We start from the raw sequence: 24,943 nt of genomic DNA, 5'->3' as shown, positions 1-24,943 counted from the left end.
CGCCTGCCTCCTTCCCTCCTCCCGGAGCCTGCCTGCAGCGCAGCCCCCGCGCCCCGCCCGCTGCACCCACGGGAGAGCGGGGGAGGGGCGGGGGAGGAGGGAGCCGCGGCGCAGAGCGGCCCCGGCTTAGGCCAGCTGGTGCGGGGGGAGCGGGGGGGGGGCTCCCGGGAGGCGGGGGGGCGGGTCAGCGGGGCTGCGGGAAGACAGCCCTCCCCCTCCCCCTCCCCCGGGGCGCCGCCACCCCCGCCCTCCTGCGCCCCGCGCGGCCCGGGCAGCCCCGGGAGGGAGCGCTCAGGGACCTGCGCCGCTCGGGAAGTGCCTCCTTACATAAGTGGCGGCCTGCGCCGGGCGGCTGCGGGCGAAGGAAGGAATGAATGAGCCTCCCCGGGCTCGCTCCCTCCGTGCCCAGCACCGGGCTGAGCTCGGGGCCAAAGGGAGGCGGCCCCGGCTCTCCGCCAGCGGGGGGGCGGGGGGGGGGGGCGCCGGGACGCGGCTCCCTGCCGGCCATTTCCTCCGTCAAAAGCGCATCGAGTCCGAGGTGGAACCATTCGCCACAAATGCAACTCGTGGGACTTCGTGGGAACTTCTGGCCTCCGGGAGGCCCGCCCCCAGCCCCCCCCCCCGAGTGGGCAGCATTCCCGCGGGAAACGCCCCGAGTCCCCCTCCACCCCCTGAGCCTCAGTTTCCCCCGCTGTAAAAACAAAGGAAGCCGGATTCAGAGGCCTCGGGCCCCTTCCAAGGCTCTGCCCCCTCCCCACCTACTTCGTCCCTCAAAAGCGGGGGGGGGGGGGGGGGGGGAGGGGGGATGAGTCCTCAGAGCTCCCTCCTCCACCTTTGGCTTTGCCTAGCACACAGTAGGCGCTTCATAATGGTTTAGGAAATGGATGCATCCAGACCCTCGTCTCCAGGTCTAAGCGCACAGTGGGCCTGCCAGCTGGAGACCTCTAGCCAGCTGTTAATAAGCCCCCGCTCCCTTAATGGCCTCTAATTTGGGTGGGCTCCGAGAAGGGGGCCGGGCTGGGGGGTCTAACCCACACCAGACCAAGATGCCCTTCTTCAGGCTTTGGCCCTCGCTCAAAGACCACTGGTGGGGGCCTTCGTTCCCCCTCTGGAGCCCGTCAGAGGGTTCTGTTCCCTGGGACCAAGGACAGCGCCCGAGTCTCCCTCCAGCTGAACCACCCGTCACTGCCTCCCTCAGCACCTGAGACCCCACGGGGTCCGAACCCGAGCCAAGAGCATGGTGGGAGAATGGCCTCCTTTGGTCGCCCCTGGCCCACCTCCCGTCAGCTTCTCTGGCTGCGGTCGGTTCTGCTGACTCACCCGGAGCTTGGAGGCCACTGAAACACCCCGCTCCTTTTCACACTAACCTGTCAAGCCACACCTCCCCAGCCCTGTACTTGTGAAGCTGGTTTTTTAAAAATTGCAAGTGACAAGGACGGTGCAAATGGGAAGAACAAGAACAAAAACAAAACAAAACAAACAAAAAAAAAAAAAAAAAAAGGAAAAAGGAAACTGGCCCCTAAAAATAGAGAAAATGCAGCTCTCCCCTTTCTGTAGGGAGGTGAGGGCCTGTGGGTGTGGAACACAGCATACACAGTCAGAAAGGGCTGACATCTCGTTTGGTTTTGGTGAATGGTTCTTTTCCCTTCTTTCTTTTTTCATTCTTTATTACAGGGGCTTGTTTACTGGGGAAGAGGGAAGGATGCACCCATCCCCCCATCCATCCCTTCCTCCCTCTCTCCACCCATCCATCCCCCCATCCTCCCATCCCCTCATCTACTCATCCATCCTTCCACCCATCCATCCCCCCATCCTCCCATCCCCTCATCTATTCATCCATCCTTCCACCCATCCACCCACCCACCCATCACTTCCTCCCTCTCTCCATCCATCCCCCCATCCAGTCATCCATCCATGGATCAAATATCCTTGTTAAGCACCTACACTATGCCAGACACAAACTCCCAGCCTCCTCAAGGGGCTCAGATCCCAGGGGGCGCGCCCCTGGGTGACAGTGCCCCAGGCCCTGGACCTCCAGTCGTGAGGACAGGAGTTCATATAGGATAACTGTGTGGCAAGTCACTGAACCTCTAGCCTCCTCATCCTAAAATAGGGACACTATTGGCGCCGGCCTCCCTGAGAGGCTGAGGAGCCATTGGGATGACCTCGGGGCTGCCTCCCATTGGGAGGGACAAGATCCTCATGGCAGAGGCAGGTGGGGAACGGGCTGGAGGGGCAGAAGCAGGACTAAGTGGGAGAAAACCCTCCAGGGCCTAGAACAGGTCCCACAGTCTCCCGGGTAAGAGGCTAGCCCAGGGTCCTCCCAAGGATTAGAGGCTGAACTTTGCACTCGACCTTCCCTCCTCCAGACCAAGTGGCCTCCATCTAGAAAATAAAGGCAAGGTAAAGGGGGCCCCGAGAGGGCTCCCCAGTACATGGAGCACAAGTCAAAATTAAATGAAAACAAAGATCTGCCCTCCCCCCCCCATTTTATTGACATGAGTGAGGTGTACAGGGAGAGCTGGCCCAGAGATCTGCGGTGCGCTGCTGCCCGCTCCTCTGGTCCTCACGGCCCCTCAGAGGCAGGTGCTGCTGGGGGTGAGAGCTTCTGAGAGGCAGCTGGACTAGAGGGCCACGAGGGAGGTCTCGTCTCGCCCGCCTCAGCCCTGAGCTGGGGGACCCTGGGCAGGTCACTCAGTTTTCACAACAAGCACAAAAAATGTGTCAAGGACATTCTTGGCTTCCCAAATAATCCCCTTCTCTTAAAACTCATTTCCCCTCCAAAATTGTCAGGCTCTGAGCAGACGCCCATGGTCCCCAGCTCGGGGACTCGGCCCCCCACATCCTGGTGGCTGGGGTCCCAAGCTCTCTTCCCCTGGCTCTGCCCGATGTCTTCCTGTTTCATAACCATGGCCCTGCTCAGCCTTCCCACACCGCCCAGTTGTGTTTCTTTGTCTCTCGGGGCCAATTAAGGCTCACACCTCGCTGCGGCTGCTGCTGGAGCCCCCTCAGGGATGGCGTGCCTTCCCACAATGCCATCCTCAATTTTCTCGCCCAGTTACTGGCAGCACACTGTAAGGAAGGGGGGCGCATCTCGAACCATGATCAGGGAGTCAGGGAGTGAGCCGGCTCGGGGCTGTGACCTTTGATTGAAGGACACTGCGGGGCCACGGAGCTTGACTCAGACTGACCAGACAACGGAGCCTGGGGAAGGCCCATCGGCTGGGAACTCAGGGCAGGCTCTTGTGGGTGCGCTGCGGGGGAGGGCCCAGGTGAGGAGGGAGCCAGGCCCGAGCATGGCGGCCGGTCTGGCCAAGCACAGAAGAGGGAAGCATCGGATGGAGTCTGGATAATGGCTTCGGCCCAGCAAGCAGAGGAGATGGGCCAGAGCCAGGCTGCCAAGGTAAGAAGTTTCATCCTCCATGCAATAGGGAGCCACTGAAAGTTCTACTCCAAGGACAGAAACAGCCCCATCTATGCCCTAGGAAGACTTACAATGTTATTTAAATAATTTTTTTTTTTTGTTTTTTCAATTAGTAAGCATTCTTTTTTCTGCCTTCCAGCTAGCATCATGAGGGAAAAGACAAAACAAAGCTTTATAATAAACTCAGAGTTCTCCCATGGGACTTTTCAGAAAATGTCTCACGACTGAGCACTTGTTTTCGGGCCGGAGGAGGGTCACGCGGCTTTGTGTCGGATGACTCCATTTTTGAACCGTCGTAATTACATCACTGTTCTCCTGGTTCTGCTCACTGGTTCTGCATCAGCCCAGAAGGATCTTCTCGGATTTCTCTGAAACTAAAGGCAGGCTTCTGTGGCAGTCGGGAAAAGTGAAGGGGGGAGACCCCGAGCAGACGCTGCGATCGGCCAGGTGGGAGGTGCGAGTGGAAAGGGACGGCAGCAAGAGGTAACTGGGAGGGAGAAGGGCTGGAACTTGCAAAGGAAGGGAGGAAGAGTCCCACAGGGCTGAGGTTTTCAGAAAAGATACTGGGACGAGGGGAGTGAGGACCCAGAATCAAGCCACAGCTATCAGCACAAGCTGGACGTTGGGCGGAGGGTCTGGGGCCCCCATGGGATAGACAATGTAACAGAAGGGCCCTCGGAGACCAGCCTTCTCATATGGCAGATAGGGAAACTGAGGCACATCTTGACTGGGTGAGTTGTCGAAGGGTCCGAAGGGGAATCTGACCCTGAGTTAACCACCCGCTGCATCATGACCCTCCCCCCGGCCCCAGGCAGTGGAAAATAGAGCTAGTGATGCTTAAAATTTTTTTTTTATATCTCCAATATATAGAGTTGTGCCCCTTCCGAGACAGACACCCCCTAGATGTTTGTTGAGTAAACAAATAATGGACCCGACTAGGGATTAAAGCTCATTGTGCAGAGCCAGAAACGACCTGTGATGATTGAACCAATAGGAAGGTTGAGATTTCCAAAGAAGTGTCTAGGGAAGGATCAGGAGAGAAGGGAGAGAGAAGCTGGGAGATGGGAGGGACCAAAAGCATGGGATGGGGCAGAAAGGCCAGAAAGGGCCATGGGTCAGAGCAATGCAGTGGTCCGATCCTGCCCTCTCTATCCGGCTGCCATTTTCAATAGGGAGGTGGGCTCAGGAGCTGGATTGCAAGAGTGGGAGGACCTGTGGAGTGGGTTTGGCAGTGGAAGGGAAGGGGTGAGCCGTGAGCTTGAAGGGATGTAAGAGTCTTCGGATGTGGGGAAGGAGTCAGCACATGGAAAGGCTGGGTTGGGAGGGCTCTCACTTCTGGGCTGCCGGTGTCAGTTCTGCACCCTGCAGGTACATACGGAACAGGCTGCAACATGGACCCAAAAAAAATCTCGAAAAGGACTGCCATGTCCAGAAGTGGAACGGGCAGCCCTGGGGGTAGTGGAGGCCGAAGATGGTGGAGACGAGACTGCCTCGGCAGTCCAGGAAAGTCCAGGCTCAAGTCCGGCCGCTACTACCCAACCCCAGCTTCTCAGGGCCCACGGGTAACCCTAAAACCACTGGGCCCCGAGTAGTCCTGATCTGAACTGGTCTGTCTGGTGAAAAAGGAAACAAAAAACAAAGTATCTTGGGGGAGAGGGCGGGAGACAACAGAAAATGTGGCTGGGCCCAATGTCGGGAGGCAGAGTCCAGGCTGATGGGCAGCCAATCAGAAAGGAAGAAAACGCACTCTGGGAACAGGAGTTATCAAATCTGGCTTTCATTGTATGGCTGTCTCTCCTCACTAGCCCAGTTCCCTGGTAACAGAACGGGCGTGCCTTCCTCCCCCAAAGCATCACTTCCTCAGACTGCCCCACAACACGGGGTGTCCTGGAGAAGGAAGGACGCGGAGCAACAAATCTCGTGTAACCGAAATAAAAGGAAAAGGGGACGTGGAGGCTTCCTGCTCCAGACTCAGCCCATGTGGACAGACAGAACCCCCTGAAATCCTCTTGAAGTTCAGCCGTGTCCAATACTCCATGACCTCATCTGAGGTTTTCTTGGCAGAGACACCGAAGTGATTCCTCTTCCAGTGTGTTTTACAGATGAGGAAACTGAGGCAGAATTAAGAGACTTGTCCGGGGTCACACAGCCAGGAAGTCTGCTATCTGATTTGAATTTGGGTCTTCCTGATTCCAAACTGTGCTCTCGACTGCTCCCTCTTCCCTAGCTTTCTTCAAAGCTTAGAGGATAGGATGGAGTCCTGCTACAGGAAGCCATTCCTGAGAAGCCCAATGAGCAGTACTTTCTCTTCTCCCGTTAGTTTGGATTTGCCACTTTACTTGCATCCCCCAATGGAAGCTGAATGTAAGCTCCTCGAGGGCGGGCAGGATCTCATCTTGTCATTGTGGCTCTGGTACTTGTGCCCTCCCCAGCCCCAGTGTGTTCCGAGCCCCGGGGTCTGGGCTACATCTTGAGCCTATGACCTTGAGCAAGTCTGGGTCCCAGGCTCCTTCTGCGGTCCCTCCCAGCTCCACATCCACGCCCGGGTTCTCACAATGTGCTCCCCACGGGGCATAAAGCCGCTGACCAAGAAAGCCTGTTCCCTTCTCTCCGGGGTAGGCTGTGCCAGCAGGGGGACAGAGATGCTGACGGGCAGCCAGGAACGAGCTCCTGCCAGCAGCTCCTCCTGGGGACATTTGGCGGGCATGGATCGGGGCTAGCTGAGGGCATCACAACCAAGAGAAAAGGGAGAGGGTGCAAGCAACACAGACCAGCGCCCTGCTCCCCACCTCCACCGGGTTCCTCCAAGCCCCAGCACCTTCTCTCGACTTCCCCAGATCTGCCCACCCCCACCCCAGCTGCCCCAAGGGTCTTTCCTCCTAAAGCTTCCCTGTGTTCATTTGGCTCAGCGGGGTAAGCAACAGCACTTGCAAAGTCTGTCCAAATGGGATGTAAGCTCCCCAAGGCCAGGAACAGCTTCACTTTGATTTTGGTTATCTCCAGAAAAGCTTGGTGCCAGGGACACACTAAGTGGTTAATAAATGCCTATTTACTGATTGCCAAGAAGTTTCATCCTTTGGAAATGAAGGTGCTGGTGACCTCGAAGGCAGAACCACTCAGACCACAGGCTCCCTTCCTCTTAGGGCAATCAGCATGGAAACGGGGTCTGAGGCAGGGATCCCAGAAAGCTGGCACTGGATGGGATAGCGCTGGGGTGAGGGCGCACACGGACATGGAAAAGCAAAGGCCGGGCGTGGGCCGGGCCAGGGAGTCAGGCAGGTGCCAATGATACAGGAAGCTGCAGGGCCGAAGAGATGGCCTCTCCACGATGACCTTCCCACTGGACAGGCACCAATGTGGTGAGGAGGCGGCCTGAGGAGCTGCTGCTCCGGGGGGCCGAGACCCACCCGTGTGTTCTGGGCCCAGCACAGACCGCAGTGCACCTAGAACCGCAGCAGGGCAGGTGAGGGGAAGGTAAAAGGGAGCACCTGGCAGTTTGTGCTGAACTCAGAACTCAACGGAAACTTACTCAGCATCCGCCGGGTGCGAAATGCTGACTTTCCGATCCCCAGATGCTGAAAACCGCCACTGCTGGGCAAGAGCGTGCCCGGGCGTCACCTGAGCCGGCTCCATGCCGGATAGCGGGGGTGGGGAGTGAGTGTGGGGAGCCTGGAGGGGTGAAGCTGCCCCAATTTTCAGAGGGTTCTGAGCTGCAAGGACCCCCCCCCCCCCAGGGCAGTGTAGTCTGATCTCATTTTACAGATAAGGAGGCTGAGCAGGGAGGGAGAGGAGGAGGAGGAGGAGGAGGAGGAGGAGGAGGAGGAGGAGGAGGAGGAGGAGGAGGAAGAGGAAGAGGGGAGATTTTTTTTTTCTTAAAAAACCATTTTATTGATTCCTTTTGTCCTTAAATCACACACACACACAGTGTCTCCCTAAATAAATATGCATATGGAGATATATTTGGGGGAACCTTTGCACTCAGGAACAATCTCTTTCTTGTAACTGAAAACGTTCTTGCAAATTCCCCACCACAATGACTGTACGGTGACCAATGGGACCCTGCACCCATGCTGCCCCCCGACCTGCAGCAAGGAGCAAGGCCAGGAGCCCTGGGGGGGGAGCCAGAAAGGCCCCGGCTGCCAGCCACAGAGCCCATCTCCAAGGCAGCCAATCCTCCAATTGGAAGAAAACTGGGGGAGCTGCCACTTGCATAGCTGCCCACAAATGAGTCCCCCAGCTAGATTGGCAGCTCCTTAGGGGCAGGACTACTGCGACCTTTGTCTCTGCGTCTGTAACGGGGTGCCTGGCTCAAAGGAGGAACTTAATGAAGGCTTAATCCAAACTGTGGTGGTTCACATTTGAAAATGAGCAATGACTCTAATCTGACAGAGCACTTTCAGGAAGCTGGGCTAGCAGAAAGCTAAATGACTGAAACGAGAGATCAATGCTCCCCAAAAGTCAAGGTAACTCTTCCCCTGGGCCTCCCCTCCACCCCATGTCAGGTTATCTGACTGATTAGATCAGGAAGGGGTACCTGGAGAGTCGGCAAGAGAGCAGGACTGGAAGGCTGAGCCGGCCCTGTCGGGCCCCTTTCCCGTGCCCCACAATGGCCGGGGACCTGCGGCAGACTATGCGCCAGAGAGGCGGTGCCCCTGCACGCAGAGAGATGGGAGTTCTGCTAGCTTCCGGATGCAGTGGAGCTGCCCTGGGGAGTGCATTTCCTGATATTCCCGATGGCTAAAGAGGGAAATTTTCCTGCCTACATTTCCTAGGCACCCAAGATATCCTTCTTCGTTTAAAAAGAAAAGAAACGTTTCTTGTAAAATTTTCAGGAAAAGTTAAAAAGGCTGACGTTGCTTTCAATTCCTTTTAATTTGAATTTCCAAGAAATAATTCTCCCGCACGAACAAGCATTCCACTGAGGAGGATGATTCTCTTTCTGCCTAGCAAACAACGGCTCAGGAGGATACTGAAACTGGAGCATCCGCATCCTCATTCAGACGGGGAATGTCAGCTGAGCTGGGCTCAGGTTCAAATGTGAATTCATCCAAACTACTGCCTTCCCACACCTAGCTGACAATTTCTAATTAAAAAGCACACCGGAAAGGAGTCTCGGTGTACTCCACTCACTGCGGGCAGTGACTGGCATTTCCTGTCTTGGGAAATCACTGACGTCTTCCTTCCAGACCTCGGCCACAGAGGCGGTCTTCGGGCACCAACCACCAAGGGATCAAGGAGGAGGAACCGGCCCCCAGGAAGCCCTCCAAGACACCTGAATAATCACCTGGCTCAGCAGCAGAGATGGGTAACTGTCCCCGCCCCCACCCCGAGGCTGGATAAAACCCCGGGAAGGGAAGAGAAGCCTCCTTGGAGTCTGAGGCCGGGGATTAAATAGGCGAGTTCAGCAGGGAGCAATGGCAGCCCCCGACGCCGCTCACAAAGCACCTTGGAGAGCTCAAGGTCGGCTTGCTCAGCCAGGGTCAGGCAAGAACCAGAGTGGCAGCAGCCCTCAAGAAACATCCTCCGCTTACAAACTAGAGATAGAAACATTTATTGTGCCGAGTTTCTCTCACTTTCTACCGCGGACAAACATCTGGAAATACCGTTACATGTCCGGGCTCCCAGGCCTGGACTTCGGGCCGCGCCAAGAGCGGCTTGTCTGTGTCTTCCAGGCGGGCTCCCGGGGGTCCCTGAGGCGGACGCCCTTCTAAAGGGATTACTCAGATCCGCCTCCCTTCTTGGGATAATTAGTCCTCATTTCATGCCAGATTTTCACGAGGGGCTCTCGGTTCTTCCATATCAGCTCGTGGCCATGTGTGATATACCATCTGGGGGAGAGAAAACGAGAAATCAGGACCAGAGCCTCAGGACTCCCGGGACGCAGACCATGGGTGGGACGTAGACCATGGGCGGGACGTCTCTTTCGATTGGCCATCGGCATCCCTGGAGGGGCAGCCATGCCACGACATGGAACATCGGAGGTAAGGCCAGCATGGAATGTTACCCCGGAGAACAAAGGGGGAGAAGAGACGGATCTGTATCCGGCTCCGGGCTGGGCTGCACAAGCCGCTCGACTCTCTCTCAGAGATGAGGCGGGAATCGCAGCCTGTCCCCCACAACATTGCTGCGGCCCCGAAGGAGCCCGGACGCGGACACTGGACATCTCCCCAGAGACTCTGCTCTGACCTGTGGGTCTGCCGAGCTGTGTTAGAGAAGCAGCTTTCTAAGCTCTTCAAGCAAAAGCCTAGAAACTGAAAAGCGTTTGAACAATAACAACTATTTCCCCAATGGCTCTTGGAACCGGATCCTCTTGTAATAATGACGCATGGGGAAATAGGACTGATCATTGCAGGCCAAGGGCACCTTTGTCCCACGGTATCCCCTGGCCTGCGGGAGAGCGAAGAGTGCGAGGTAATAATCACTGACGGTGATAACTAACTATCCTGTACCCCCCTCTTCCTCCCGCTCCTCCCAAGGCCTGATCAGTCAGCACAATCATCAGACTAAAAAGGTTAAATTGAATTGCAGCATAATTATAGTTTTGAATTAGGAAAGAGGAGCTGAGACAAATAAAGACACAGCCGCTGAATGAGTCATGTGCCCGAGGGCACTCGGGCAAATGAGGAGAACCCTTCAGATTAAGGGGAGCTGCGGGTCCCCCTGTGAGGGATGGGGATGTGACATCTGCGTGGGGCTGGGGGGCTCCTAGATAACCAGGGGCTCCGTCCCCAAGAAGCTGCCTTAGGGGTTAACAAAGGACAGATTTCTCAGGGACCAGGTGGAGAAACTTGGGAAATGGCAACGAAGTCGGGTTTAGAAACCAAGAAGAAAGTCTCTTGCCTTTCAGATTCTTGGTTACAGATTGCACTGAGACTAAAAATTTTCAGGTTAAAAAAAGGCAACCCAGTTCCAGTGAAATCAGGGAGAAAGGAGGTGTGGGAGAGGGCTGTCAAGTGGTGGAGCTTCTCGAGGGTTCATGTGAAACTCTTCAGAGACTCCTAAGCATCAATTCCAGCCATTTCTCATGAGCTTCCTCTATTCTTTATCCCGTGATACTGTCAGGGAGGCTTTTACCTACAATGAATTACTGTCAGCGCTAGGATTTTTATTCAATAATCGGTGAAGTTATAAATGGCACTGTGTCATGGCAGCACCTCCTACGGAAAGAAACGGTTCCCATGCAACACACTGCTACTCTTTTGTTTAAAAATAAAAAAGAGTAGGGTAGGATGTTCATAATAGGGCAACCGAAAGCCACCTTCCCCCAAAGTATGCAGACTGAATTCAGTAGCCATTTATGGAGCAGCCACAGCGTGAGCGTGTGAGGGTGAGATATAAAATCAGACTCTGAGTTCACTGACACGAGGGCCTCCTCTCATGGAGACTTCCTTCATAAATGCAGACTAGCTCTTACTCAGCAGCTAATAGCCTCAATGATCTACCTAGGTGAGTGACTTGAATGAATATTGATATGAAATACAAAATGGATAATTCCGGTTATATAAAATTTTAAAAGTTTTATACAAACAAAACCAATGCAGCCAAGTTTAGAAGGGAAGCAGAAAACACCCAAGGGCTTTATCAAAGGCCTTATTTTCAAAATATATAGAGAACTGACTCAAACATAAGAATACAAACCATTCTCCAATTGATAAATGGTCAAAGGATATGAACAATTTTCAGAAAAAGAAATTAAAGTCATTTCTAGTCATGCTCTAAATCACTACTGATCAGAAAAATGCAAATTAAGAAAACTGAGGTACCACCTCATACCTTTCAGCTAGGCTAAAATGACAGAATGATAAATGTTGAAGGGGGTGTGGGAAAACTGGGACACTAATACATTGTTGGTGGAGTTGTGAACTGATCCAACCATTCCAGAAAGTAATTTGGAACTATGCCCAAGGGGCTATAAAACTGTGTAACACCCTTTGATCCAGCACTGTCTCTACTGAGTTTGTATCCCAAACTAAAGGAGAGAAAGGACACGTGCAAAAAATGTTTGTAGCAGCCCTTTTTGTCGTGACAAGAAACTGGAAAGTGAGCCCATCAGTTGGAGGATGGCTGAATAAGTGATGGTCTATAGATGTTACGGAATATTATCGTTCTGTAAGAAACGACCAACAGGATGATTTCAGAAAGGCCTGGAGAGACTTATATGAACCGATGCTGAGTGAAGTGAGCAGAACCAGGAGATCATTGAACATGGCAACAACAAGATTAATTCTGAGGGACATGGCTCTCTTCAACAATGAGATGATTCAGGCCAGTTCCAATGGACTGGTGATGGGGAGAATCATCTACATCCAGAGAGAGGACTATGGGAACTTAGTGTGGCTTACAACGTAGTATTTTTATCTTTTTTGTTGTTTGCATTTTGTTTTCTTTCTCATTTTTTTTTCCTTTTTGATCTGATTTTTCTTATGCAGCTTGATAATTGTGGAAATATGTATAGAAGAATTACACAGGTTTAATTGACTAAGGGAGGGGGAAGGAATAAGGGAGGGAGAAAAGGTTCCAATTGAAAACTATGCAGTTTTGAAAATAAAAAGCTATTAGAAAACAAACAGTTCCCAGGCCAGCTCTCCCTGGATTTTTTCCTGTTCAGTAAAACTCCTTAAACTACAATAGGCCAAAGAGAAATCAATGATTCCATGAGGCAGCAAGAAATATTACAACAAAAATTAGAAGACTAAAAAAATTAATGTTAGCTGATATTCAAAACAACTAATCTGGAAAATAGGTCAAAATGAAAGTATAAAGATTTTGTAAAGACAAACATCAGGGGAAAACTTCAGAACTTTTATCAAAGCAATCATCAGCCATATTTCCAAGGGAGTTAGCAATATTGTGAGAGACAGAGACACAGAGAGATTGAAAGAGAGAGAGACACACACAGAGAATGCCACGGAAACATTTTTCAAACTGCATAGAAAGAAACAGAAGGAAACTCAAAGGGAACACAAAACAAGCAGGATAGTTTTGAAAGTAACATGTGGAATTCGTTATTTACATTTTAAGAACCTCACGGTTTCATGCCCAATCTCTTTTTTGTACTCTGCTGTGTATGTCACAATGCTCTTTTTTGGGATATTAAAATTCAGAATAAAATAAATTATAAAACTCAGTTTGATTTTGGATGTCCCACTTCCAAAGTGAGTTTAAAAGCTGTACCTCCTGTTTCTCCATTAGAAAATGCCTGACAAGATCCATCCTATACCAGGGCCCAGGGTCCTACATAATCGCTCCCTGGCGTCTCCTGTAGGATGCCCCCTCTATCCTCCACCTGCTCAGCTTGGGACCCTCGATGACCAGCTGCCAGTCGCTCCCACCCACCCCTGACAAGTGGCCCCCTGAGGAGCTTGCAGGACATGGGGAAGCGCGAGTCACCCCCTGAGGCCCGAGTGCTCCTAGGTCCGTGCAACTCCCACTAAGCCTTCTCTTCCTCCAGATAATTCTCTCTGCTTCTTCCAGAAGGGCTTTGCTGTGCAACGAACCGCTTTGCCCAAGGTTGAGGAGTAATCAGAGGGAGGATTAATCAGAGCATTAATCAGACGGCAGCAGTTCAGTCCACCCCTGACTGTGCATTTCGAGCAAGCCACGGCAAACTAGAGAGAGCCAGGAAGGAGGGGAGGGGGTCACATGCAACTGCTTCCCTCACACAGATGGCACAAGGACTTATTTTTCTTTGTTTCAGAAGGAGATGGAAAGCTGTTACTTTAGTTCCCCTTAAGAAGGAAAACTCACACTTACATTCCAAAAAGGGCTCCCCCAAGATGTGCCGCGTGATCAAAAAACTTCCATCCCAGGATCATCCCGGCCGTGTCCATCGCAATTATGGCTTTCAGGGCCTACAATCCAACACAGAAGCACGTGAGGAGACACCAGGGACTTTTGTTCCTTCTTCTGCCCCAATGGCAACAACACAACAAACCCGGGATGTGCCTCCGTAGTGCCCATGCTGTAAGTGCAACTGCTCTGGAGGAAGCCCTAGGTCGAGAGACAGCAGGAAGGACTAGGGAGCCAGGCGGACTTGGAGGGCCACTGATTGTGACCCAGGTGTCCAACTGGCAGGCTCTTGGGCAGAGCTCGGAACTCTAGGTGCAGAAAGATAGGGCCCCGGAGCAGAGCTTGGGCACCTCAGGCAGAGAGTGTGGCCCCTGAGGAAGGAGGCGGCTGCCTCTGAGTGTGGCCTCCTGTGGACCCCAGCCCCACCCTCAGCTCACTCTCCATGGCAGCTCTCCCCACTGGGCCTTGTCTGCAGGCTCATAGAAGCAGACCGAGGGAGCCGGACGCTGCATCAGGACATCTTAATGCTCCCTGGGTTCCGACTGCTGGTTCCCGGGCTTTCCTGTTATGGGAGAGGCCTCGGGCAGGGAATGGCCACCGTGCCTTCCCCGGCATAGTACAGGGGGACTCGTCAGGAAATCCGAGCCCAATTCCTGCCCCGACTCCTGCCAGTGGCGAGATTCTCGGCCAGCAATGGGGGACTTGGGAATGAGGGAGTTTGGACTTGCTGGCCACCAGACGCTGGGGCATCTCAAGGCCGTCCAGGGACCTGCCCTGAATCAGACAAAAAGGAAGCCTTTGCTCGTCTCACCCGGGTACGCATCCTCACCGGGGCCCTTGTCTGAACCCCAATATGGTGTCCTCCGAAGTCCCTGTGACCGGGACCTCTGGGTCCCATCCTATTGCTCCACTACCATCAGAGGGAGCTTCCCGAAGCTCATTGTTTGCTTTGCTCAGAATCCTGCCCTGGGGTCTGAAAGACCGAGTTTGAAACCTCAAACACTTACTCCGTGGGTGACCCCTGACAAGCCTTTTCATCCCTGCCTCAGTTTTCTCATCTGTAAAATGGAGGCCATGGCAGTCCTTTCCCTCCCCCCGAAGAGCTGTGGTGACTCTCCCAAAGAGGAACAATCACAAGGAACCCGGAGCAGGGCCCGGCATACAGCAGGGGCTCTAGAAATGCCTGTTCCTTCCTGGATCAGGCTTGTACCCCATGATAAGTGGGGATCTGCTGGCCTTGTGCCTGGTCACATGCTCACTGACTGTGTCTGATGTTGACAGAGGGGGGAGAAAGCAGATGGCCTCCTGGGAAGCCTGAGGATGACCCCTCGCTCCAAAGGAGGCTGTGCCCCTGACCCCCCCAAATGTACTCACGTTTCCTGCTGTGAAGGTAAACATGGGGAGGAAGATGATGGCCAGCTTCCCTTCAGGGATCTTGGTGCAAACTGCTGCCAGGACAGTCATGATGGCTCCTGACTGGAGAGGGCAAAAGGAGCTGGTGAGCACTGACCCGGCCTGGACATCTAGCGCAGGAAGCCCCCACGGTGCCCCGACGCCCCAGACCCTCCCAAAACCGAGCTTTCATCCACCCTGTGTGTCCCGGCTCCCTTACTGGGGGGAGGGCAGGACCCCCATGGTGCAGGGCAGCACTTGGCATGGGCAGTGCCCCCTTGGCACTTGCTGCCTGACAGAGGGACACCTGCTATCTTCCCTGAGCCAGGTTGTGAAGTTACCCGCAGATCCCTGGCTCTCGGGGCAGTGAGGGCTGCTGGGAAAAAAGCCTCCTGAGAGCCTCAGTGTCCCCATGCGGGAGGCTCAGCTGCCTCTGCTCGGTTACAAAGAAGGGGCAGCACCCCTGCCAAGTGCCTCTGGTGAACAGCCTGGGGAGATGCCCTGCAACCACCTGGGAGTCCTCGGACTGAGAACGAAGGTGATTCCTAAAGATCCACGAGAGGCTGGGGTGAGCCTCTGTGGCTGCTGGAGGAGAAGGCACGCTGTTTGCGGGACCCCCCGCCAGATCCAGCAGTCATGCCGGCGCCCCTCCGGGCACAGAAGGGGAGTCTTGCCATGTGGTCTGCCCTCTGCACCCCTCAGTTCCCAGAGAGGAGCCGCCCATATATGGTGCCCAGCCAAGCTTTGGGGGACAAAAGAATGGCTGGCTACAGCTCATTCACATGAAGGATGGTCCAATATCCTCTTCGGGACAACCGGGGAAAAAGCTGAGATCCCAGGAGAAAACCATTGGGTGGGAGGCTCAGACCCGACGGGAGGAGGCCGGGGGGGGACGAGGCACAAGGAGGCCTCCGGAGTTCTGGCCACGGCCAGCGGGGGAGGGTCTCACCTAACTAAGCATTTCTGGTATGAGTTTTCCTTTCCTTTCCTTTCCTTCCCAGTGGGGAGAGAGTGGAGGGGAAGGAAAAAAATTAAACTAAAAAAGTTAATTGGAAAAAGGGGCCACCGAGCTTCCCCCAATTAACCCTGAAGGGTAAGGAAGGAGGCGCTAGCGAGGTACTTCTCGGCAGGGGGCGCTCTGAAGGCTCCGCGGGGGCAGCCTTGAGGAAGGAGCCCCGGAGGCTCCCAGCAGGCCCTGCCCCGGGGAGCTCGGTCTGGGCCGTGGGGCAGGCCCGCTCTAAGGGTCCAGGGAGCTTAGAACACCAGGGGCTGCTTTCCCTTCCTCACTTAGATGGCCAGGCTTCTAACCAAGTGGTCCCAAAGTCTGCTCCCACCTCCCTGAGACCCCGAGGCGACCCTGGCCTTCCTGCACGCTCTGACCGCTCGTCCCCGCCGGGGCCCGTCCCCGCTAAGACCCGCAGAACATGTGACTTTAAGTGACCCCGGCAGTGGGGGAACCTCTCTGCCTGCTCTCATTCTGTCTGTGCTGTTACACGAAGGGACAGTCACCTGATCAATGGGGAAGGGGAGGAAGATGGAGACAAGCTGGTGCAGAGCAAGGGGAGAAGGACCAGCTGGTTCCCTGCTAGGCTCCCCTGCTCAGGGGAGGTGGGGGGCTGTGGGAGCAGAGCAGGGCATACTTGCTCCCCTGGCTTACCCGACCCCTTTCTGCCCTGATTTAGAGCGGTCAGGAGGCACGCATTCAGAAGTGAAGGCGGCATCGGACCCAAAGCTAAGAAGAGAATCCCCCCACTGCCTCCCTTTGGTCAGGGCTGTTCCTCTGCAGCTCAGAGGCCAGCAGGAGAAGGATCACAGGAAGACCCCCCACGGACACCGAGGCTGCAGAGCCCCACTCACCGCGCCGAGAGAAGGCCCGAACCTCCCCGTGGCCACTTTGCTGACGTAGCTGACAAAGGTGGAGATGACACCTGGGGGGAAGCAGAGAGAGACCCCGTTCTAATCACCGGCCTCACTGACTGGGCCCTCATGGTGGGCCCAAGGGCCGGCTGGGAAGGCAGGGGGGCATGTGCCACAGCAGCCAAGGCCCACGGGGCCTCCTGGCCAGCCGCCCATCCTCGCTCTCTCTCAGGCCAGGCTGTGACAGACCTGCTCAGGGAGCTAAGGAGGCAGCTTCTGCTTGGAGAAAAATGCGCCCTGAAGCCCCGGGTACCGACCCCTTGCCGTGAGGGGCTTCAGCACGGCCCGCCGCTGCGCAGAGCGGCTCAGCCACATTTAGTCTGTTATTGTAAACCTAACAATTTCCACTAAAAATGCCAGAAAAAATCCAATTCTCCAATTTCAGCGAATAATCCGAACCATGTTTTGGAGCCCAAACAAATCCATGATGGCGGCCACCACACTCTGGGTTAATTCTGGGATTTCTTTCTCCTTCTCTCAGCTTTCGCTTTATCAGGCTGACCACGGGGCTAGGCCAGGGACACAGCGTGAGCAGGAACTAACAGATGGGCCCCCATGTGGTGCTCCGGGGAGGAGGGAAGTCGTCCGGCCTCGTAGGCCACTTCTTACGCAGGATTTAATGGAGCAAATGGACTGGACTGCCGGAGAAGGTGTGGACACGCAGGGGCTCAGACTGTAGGAGGAGAAGGTGTGGACACGCCAAGGAAGGAAGGATTCAGGGAGGACCCAGCCAGGCCCCGGCTGAGCTGCTCACTGTTTTCTTCCCTCGACATGACTCCGGAGCTCTGAGGGTTTCCTTAAGTTCTTATTTGAACGGGACAAGAGTCAGGCACATTCATAAACCACAACTTGTTCCTGATCCTCTGAGCAGGAGACACGAGTGGTTCAGTTCATTGAGCATTTGTTATTTATTTCTGCTGCCGAGACCGTGGTCTGCAGGGCATTCCCCGCTCAGGTCCCGGGGAGACCCCTGGGATCCTACTCCGTGGGGTCTCAGCACAGGGAATGGTTTGTAGCTTTAGGGGATCTGGGCTCATGCTTTCTCTCCAAGAGCACGCCGCATTTGCTAAGTGCCCGCCGTGCCAATCTGTAAACATTTGTTAAGCACCTCCTGTGTGCCAGGTGCACTCTCAAGGCGCTAGGACGGGGCACATGTACATCCCCAAGTATGCACAACACACTTTGAAGCAGTAGAGAACACAGGGGGTCAGGAAAGGAGGCCTGGGGGATGAGAAAGAAAAACGCCCGAAGAACCTCCCTGAGGAGGGAGCAGAGGCCTTGCCTCTCCTCTTGTGCCCTGGGAGCACTGGACCAGGAGGAAGAGGAGGAGGACGAGGAGGCAGCCTGCCCCTCCCCATTTCCCTTTGCTCCTGTCACTTGGAGACCTCATCTCCACCACCCTCCAGAGCTATTTTTCCGCCTCTTTTGAGAGCAGCCCCTGGCTCGAAGCCTTCCTTTCCACAAGGGGGGGCTCCCTCTCAGACCTCTGGCCTCTTAGCTCAACTTCCCTGACTCCCAAACCCACTCCCCTCAGTGGGGACACTTTTGACCTTAACATCACCATAACTTGTGACGCCATCGTCCAAGCTGCTCTCCCAGGAGTGGTTCGAACAACAAATCACAGAAACGAAACATAATTTCATCCAATAACGAAATAACAACAATAACAAACCACAACCCATGGGATTGCAGCCAAAGCAGTTCTTAGGGGGAATTTCATATCTCTAAAAAGCTACGTGAATAAAATAGAGAAAGAGGAGCTCAATGAGATGGGCAGGCAACTAAAAAAGCTAGAGAAAAAAATTAAAACTCCCAATTAAAGACCAAGGTAGAAGTTCAGAAACTCAAAGGAGAGATTAATAAAAGCAAAACTAAGAAAACAAATAAATAAAACAAAGAGTTGGCTTTATGAAAACAAAAAACAAAAAGCAAAAAAAAACCCAATAAAATAGATAAATTTTTGGTTAATTTGATTAGGAAAAAAGAAAGAAAAAGACCAAATCACCAGTCTAAAAAATCAAAAGGGTGAACTTGCCAGTGTTCACCAATGAGAAAGAAATTAAAGCAATAATCAGGAGCTATTTCGCCCAACTGTATGGCAGCAAGTCTGACAATCCAACTGAATTAGATGAAGATTTACAAAAATATAAATTGCCCAGATTAACAGAAGAGGAAATAAGTTACTTAAATAGTTCCATTTGAAAAAGTTTAAAGAAATTGAACAAGTCATTATTAATGAAATTAATGAACTGCCTAAGAACAAATCTCCAGAGCCAGTGAATTCTACCAAATATTTAAACAACAATTAAATTGTCCTCCCCAATTCCAGTTTCTTCCTTACCCAACAGCTCCTTCATGCTGCTGCCAGATCCGCTTTCCTAAAAGACAGGCTTTTTTTTGGGGGGGGGGGGGAAGGTGTTTCTATCTGCAGTCAATCACCAAGCATTTATTAAGCACCTAAATTGTGTCAGGCACTTCTAAGTCCTGAGATAAATGTCTGTACAGAGGCCCTGGAGATGAATTATTCCTTCCAGATACATCTGTGCGGGGGTTTCATCAGGATCTCTGGGTCCAGGAGGAACTTCTGCCTTTTTTAAAGCCAGATGTATTCTGGCCCTGTCTCACCTGGAGGAGATCCCATTGCCTGAGGACACAACAGAAAACTGGCTCGCACTCTCTAAGCCCCCCATCTCCCTTGCCTGCAGCATTCCCTCCTCATCCTAAGCTGAGGCCAGAGCTCCCATCGGCTGACTCCCAGTCTCTGCCATGGGCACCTCCTCTCTTTCAGGGCTGAGCGCAAGCGCCCCTGAGGGGTCCATTTCTGCAGGACCCTGAGCCCTGCTTCTCAGTGCTTGCCCTAAGCCTCCAGTGAGACGCAGCTTCTCCGACAGGGAGGACTCTGCAGCCCCGGGGCTGGACACTGAGCAGTTGCTGCTTTGGTCCTCTGATTTGAATGAGATCCAGACAGACATTGACTGAGTTGTTTGGGCCGCTGTCCTGAAGCCTTTCTGGGAGGCCGAAGTCGGACCCTTTCCTGGCTGCTCTCGAGGCTCCCCGCTGCTCAGGCCTGTCCCCTGGCACAAAGCCTTGGTTTTGTCCCTCCACTCAGACTGGCCTCTGTGCCGCATGTGACCAGTTCTGTCCCAGTCGGGGGAATCTCACGATTGGCCAGCTCCACATCTTTGTGGGTGGACTTCTGGCCAAGGGCATGGCGCTCTCAGAGACCACCCCCGCCCCCTCTCTGCACACGTGAGTTCTGTATGTTGTTACGCTTTCCCGTGCTCTCTTCCTGGGAATCTTTTCGAGGCCCTCAGACCTTTCTTTAAGAATTCTCCCAACTGGTTTGGGGTTTTTTGGTCAAGCTGAGATCTTCTCATTCTTCCCCAAGAAGCCTCTAGGGTGGCTGCTGAGCGTTCTCCTGAGAGATGAGGGGCTTGGAGACGTATGCAGACAAGCAAAGGGAGGTCCTTGGCCGGGGCGTAGGGCAGGGAGCCGGGCTGATTTCCTGTATTATTTTTAAGCAGCAAGTTTCCATTAGACCAGAGATACTCTGGGTGGGCTCCTCGTATCTCCTGAGGTTTCTGGACACGATTTCTTTTTTGGGGGGCCTGGCATCTCTCACTCTGGCATCTTCCCAGCGGTCCCTGGGGTGCTTTCCTGAGGCCTGCTGGATATGACGGACAACCTCTAGTGTCACATTGATGGCCTTCTTGTTCTACAGCCAGAACCCGCCAGTGGGGATTTTTCAGGGTAAATGAAAGAGGAAGTTGTGCTCTTGCCAGAAGCTCCAACAGATCCAGGCCTCAGAGTTGGGACAAACTCCTGCTAAAGCTGGACAAGGGGCTGGACAGACCTGATCTCCAGTATCCCTGAAAGCAAGCCATCGTTCCCCAGACTCCTAAACCCCTGCTCCACTGCATGGGATCAGTCTGACAGAAACCTCAGGCTCCAAGAAAACTTGGCTCCTCCTAAAGCTGAACTCGGCACCCCTGGTCACACGCCTGTCAGGACAGGCCCCTGAGAAAGCACCGGGGGCCAGCCGCCATAGTCCCTCTCTCCCACCAGCCCACCAAGTATGTGATTCAGGGGCATTTGGGGTCATTACCTGCAGACAAATAGACGGCCACAAACTGCTCTTTCCCAAGGATGCTGACGATGCTGGTGGAGAAACTCCACAGAACGTACATGTTGGCCATCATGTGTAACAAGGAGAAGTGGCTGAAGGTGGAGAGCAGCATGGGGGTGCAGAGGGCTTCTGCAAGAAAGAGGAGAGCCGGTTTCAACAGTGGGATCACAGGGAGTGGGCACACAGGATGACCCCGCCGGGCCTGGGGTGCTTCTAATGAGCTGACCCTGGTGGCTATCCTTGGGTTGGTCCTTGGGCCAACTCCACCAGAGTGAGGGACTTCATGTGGAGACTTCAACTGTAATTATCACAAAGCAGGTGAGAACAAAGCCACAGAAACAGGCCATGTTGTCAGGCCCATTTTCCAGAAAGGAGGAGTGAGATTCTCTTACCAACAGGGAAGAAGCCCAGGGAAAACTAAGGGCAGGGAGTGCTGGAAACAAGTCCCTCCTCAACCTGCCTGGCTGCTGTCTCACCCCTTCCTCATACCCCCGAGGCACGTGGGCCCCTGCCCTGCTTCCTGGGAGTGCAGCTGTGGGCAACATCCGCCCCAGTCCCACGCTGTAGCCCAAACTCTGTGGAGGCTCCAGGCCAAAGCCTCCAATTCAGCCATCCCATGGGCTGTGAGGCGCCTGCGTGTTCCCCATACTTTGCTGGCCCCAGAACAGACTAAGCTGCTGTGTCATTGGGTGTCTCAGGAAGCAGCATGATGCACAGAACAAGGTGTTCCCAGAGAACACGCCATTCTAAGGAGCCAAGACCCCGCCCCCACTTTGCTCAGAGCTAAGGAGACACGCGTGAAGGCCTCTCATGGACATCTCCTTCCAGGGGAGTGTGGCGCTACCAGGGAGCTCTCAGCATTACCCTGATGAAGGGGTCATCAGACACCCGGCCTAGCGGCTCTGTCCTCAGCAGCCTCTCCGTGGGGGGAAGGGGGGAGAGACTGAGGGAGGTCCTCCATTTTTCCATTTTAAAGAAAGAAGGCGCCTCAGGTGACAGCCTCTGACAGGATGGTCACACCTGTGAATCAACAGACCTTTTCCATACCTGCGGCCTTCTCCCCGCCCCCACCACAAGCAGAAGGAGACTTACTGGAGGCAGGGTTGGACGTGAAGTACTTGATCATTGACCTCTGGAGGGAAGGGACTCGCCACAAACAGAAAACAAAGACATTGGCGGCTATGATTCCTGCAAACATAGGAAGAAGTGAAATTCAAGTAATTAACTTAATTAACTAATTAATTAATTTAAATTAAGTGTTAAAAGCACACAAACATCTGGTGGAAGATTCCAGCTGTGAGCCACTCTTCTGGGGAGCTTAGACATTGATGGCAGAGGCCCAAGGGCAGAAGACCCCGGGGGAGACAATGAGTCAAAATACACCGCTGGGCCTCCCCCCCCGCACAGCCCAGCGTGGCCCCCTCTGATTCACAATAAAGTCGCCCCATTTGGGAGAGAGCAGAGGAAGAGCCTGTACGGTCAGGAGGCCCAGCCTGAGGAAGGACAGCTGTCAATAAACACGCTCAGATTCTCCGTGACATTGGCTAGGGAACGTTCCCAGTAAAGGTCTCATCTCGGAAGGACAGATTTCATACAATATACTTTCATGCAATAAAATGCAATTTAATACTAAAGGACCAGCATCCCAGTTCTGATAGGAGGGGCCCCTCCCATTCTTTTTTTTTTTTTTTTTTTTTTTTTGGCCAAGGCAAACATTCCCCAAACAAAAGGGAGGACATCCATTGCCGCAACAAAGTGGGCTCTTTGGGAAAGTTAGGAAAGGACCGATTTTTATAAGGATCCCCAAAAGGTGACTAAGTGCTGGGAATGCCCTTTCCAGCCCCGCTCCCCTCTCCCCCAATCCCAGAAACCCCTGTGAAAGCAAATGAAAAATCAGCTCGACACTTGGGATTGTTCAAACGCCTGTAATCCAAAGAACTCTGAAATGGCGGGTGCGTCTCAGAGTGATCGGCAGCGACCCTCGGTCCGTGGAGGGCAGAGCTCGGATGTTCTGTCTTCCTGTCAAGAGCTCACGCCTAACTCTAACTGTTCAAAGATGGCTCCCGAGAGCCTCTGAACTCAGAATCTGGTCAAGAATCAGGATGTTTAAAAGCACGCGCTTAAGGTAAACCCAGCAGCTTTACGGATTCATCGCCCTAACAGTGCTCGCTGGGGGACCACAGTGACCATGGACTCTTTGTTTCACAAAGAGACACCCACTGTGGTCTCCATCCTAGAGACATGAGGCCGATGCCAGCGGCGACCTCCCCGCCTCTCTCCAGGAAAGGCTTTCCCTTCACGAGCTGAGTGGAAAAGAGCGGCCCATCTAAGCAGGTGACCATGTTCTCTCGTGATGAGTGATGTGACCCAACAATGACGGCTAAAAATAAAATGGTGAAAGGGGGCATGCCCCGTCTCAGGTAATGTCTGAAAAACGGAGGCCCGCCCTCAAGGCTCGGGAGAGCTCGAGTGAGGGGAGAGATTCAGACTCGGATTCTTTCTCTGACGTCCACTGGAAGGAAGCGAGCTGATCTTCTCACAAGCGGTTTGGACCCGCGGAGTCAGTCTGGATGACTTATTCCCATGAAGCCTTAGAACAGCATCTCCCACCTACTTGGTCTTAGTGTGGGAAGACCTCCAGCTTTAAGGTCAGAAAGGCCACGCTCTGCAGCCTCTCCGGGCAATGCTCTCCTAAGAAAAGACAACAGAATGGACCCCCAAAGAACAGTCTAAAAAACAAACTGAAACAAAGCCCCCCACAGTGCTTGGGAAGCCCAATTAAAGAGGCCCGCAGGGGGGGGTGATGAGAAGGTTAAGGGGACAATCCCTGAAGCGTTCTCCTCCAATGTTTGGTTCTAAAAGCGATGGGTGGTTCTCAGTCAGAGATAAAGCACAGGGTCAAGGGCAGCTCTGCTGAGAGGCTGACAGATCTAATTAAGAATTCTCACAGACCCGGCTGAGGCTGCCTGAGGTTATCGAGGCTGACGCTCCGTCTCAGCACAGAGGCCTCGGGCCTGACCCGCCAAAAGGAATGGCCGAGGGAAGGTTCTCAGTGCCAGATGTCCAGGGCGCAAGGCGCACAGTAGGAGTGATAAACAGTAAGAACAGATTTTAAAGGCCAGCTAGGGAATATGACCATGGAGGTATTGCTGGAGGACAAGCAGAATGACGAGCCTCTGGCAATGGAAGCACAGACTCTGTTTAAAGGAGGTCCAAGATTAGGGTTAAAAAAAGGCAGAAGGGCCTACAGTTAGCGCCAGACACCTGATGGAAAATAGCCTGCAGGACCAGCAGCAGGTCCAGGGAGGCGCAGACCTGGAGGGGCCCCTCGCAGCAAGGAGACAGACTGCACCTGGGGCACGAAAGTCTGGTCCCAGGAGGAGGAACAAAAGCTGGGCTGTTGTGGGAGGCCTCTGGGCCCCCTGGGCTATTGGCCCAGGTCACAAAGCCGGCAAAGTGGCAGGACAGGAGCTCTCCATTATCCAGAACGCTGTCATTCTCTTTGTTTACATCAGAGCAATTGCTAAATTCCTGCCCTGCCTTTCTGCTAATTCCCTCCTGCAGAAACAACGAACAGAACTCTTCCTGAACCTGCTTCAAATGAATGGGCCGCAAGACCTGACAACCAAGAGATCACTTCCCTGGAGAGAATCCACCCCGTGGAACGGTGAGGCTGGAGAAGCCAGACAGTGATGGTTTAAGAAGAGAGGAACATACCTTTTTGATGACTTTAACTACAAAAAGCAGGAGGTGGAAGTTTTAGTAGCTGGCAAAGTCAGTGAATCAAGTGGACAAAGCATCTAAGACAGGATCGTCACAGTCACATCTTGATGGATCTCTGATCTCATCCATGTAGACAATTTTCTCTCTCAGTGAAGACGATGGCCCCCGTTTGTCTTCTTGGCCTGGGGGGGATCTTGTCCATGTTCTCTCCTACAACCTCTGTGAAGCATCTCTACCCATTGCACTGAGCTGCCTTTCTCCACGTTAGGGGCTCCCCACCTTCTTTGTGTCCTGGATCCCTTTGAGAGTCAGTCTGGCTGGATCCCTCTTATAATCATGGTTTTAAATGCATAAAATAGGATTACAAAAAAGCCAGTTGCACTCAAGTAGTTACCAATATATTTTTCTAAAAACAATCCCCACATTAAGACCCCAGCTTCAGGTCTTTTACACATTTCAGCAGGAAATCAGCTCTCTCACCGTGGCATGAATAAAACTCACCATGTATCCCAAACAGCCATTTTCTTGATGGCATTACACAGATTGTTGCACATAAATCATTCCCGGAAAGA

At 53.5% G+C, this 24,943-nt stretch overlaps 1 protein-coding gene across 1 annotated transcript in view; it reads right to left on the bottom strand.

Moving 5' to 3' along the window:
- Nucleotides 1-8,959: 8,959 nt before the first annotated feature.
- PARL (presenilin associated rhomboid like) overlaps nucleotides 8,960-24,943 on the bottom strand; it is a 30,213-nt gene continuing 14,229 nt past the window's right edge. The window contains exons 5-10 of the mRNA XM_074264180.1: nucleotides 21,741-21,836; nucleotides 20,628-20,777; nucleotides 16,463-16,533; nucleotides 14,588-14,689; nucleotides 13,178-13,275; nucleotides 8,960-9,252 (exon numbers count right to left, since the gene is read on the bottom strand). Of these exons, the coding sequence (XP_074120281.1) occupies nucleotides 9,141-9,252; nucleotides 13,178-13,275; nucleotides 14,588-14,689; nucleotides 16,463-16,533; nucleotides 20,628-20,777; nucleotides 21,741-21,836 (629 nt within the window). The 3' untranslated portion in view covers nucleotides 8,960-9,140. The remainder of the gene's footprint in view (nucleotides 9,253-13,177; nucleotides 13,276-14,587; nucleotides 14,690-16,462; nucleotides 16,534-20,627; nucleotides 20,778-21,740; nucleotides 21,837-24,943) is intronic.

This window comes from Sminthopsis crassicaudata, chromosome 4 (assembly GCF_048593235.1).
Source record: "Sminthopsis crassicaudata isolate SCR6 chromosome 4, ASM4859323v1, whole genome shotgun sequence".
Lineage (NCBI taxonomy): Eukaryota > Metazoa > Chordata > Mammalia > Dasyuromorphia > Dasyuridae > Sminthopsis > Sminthopsis crassicaudata.
This window is presented reverse-complemented; position numbering and strand designations above follow the sequence as displayed.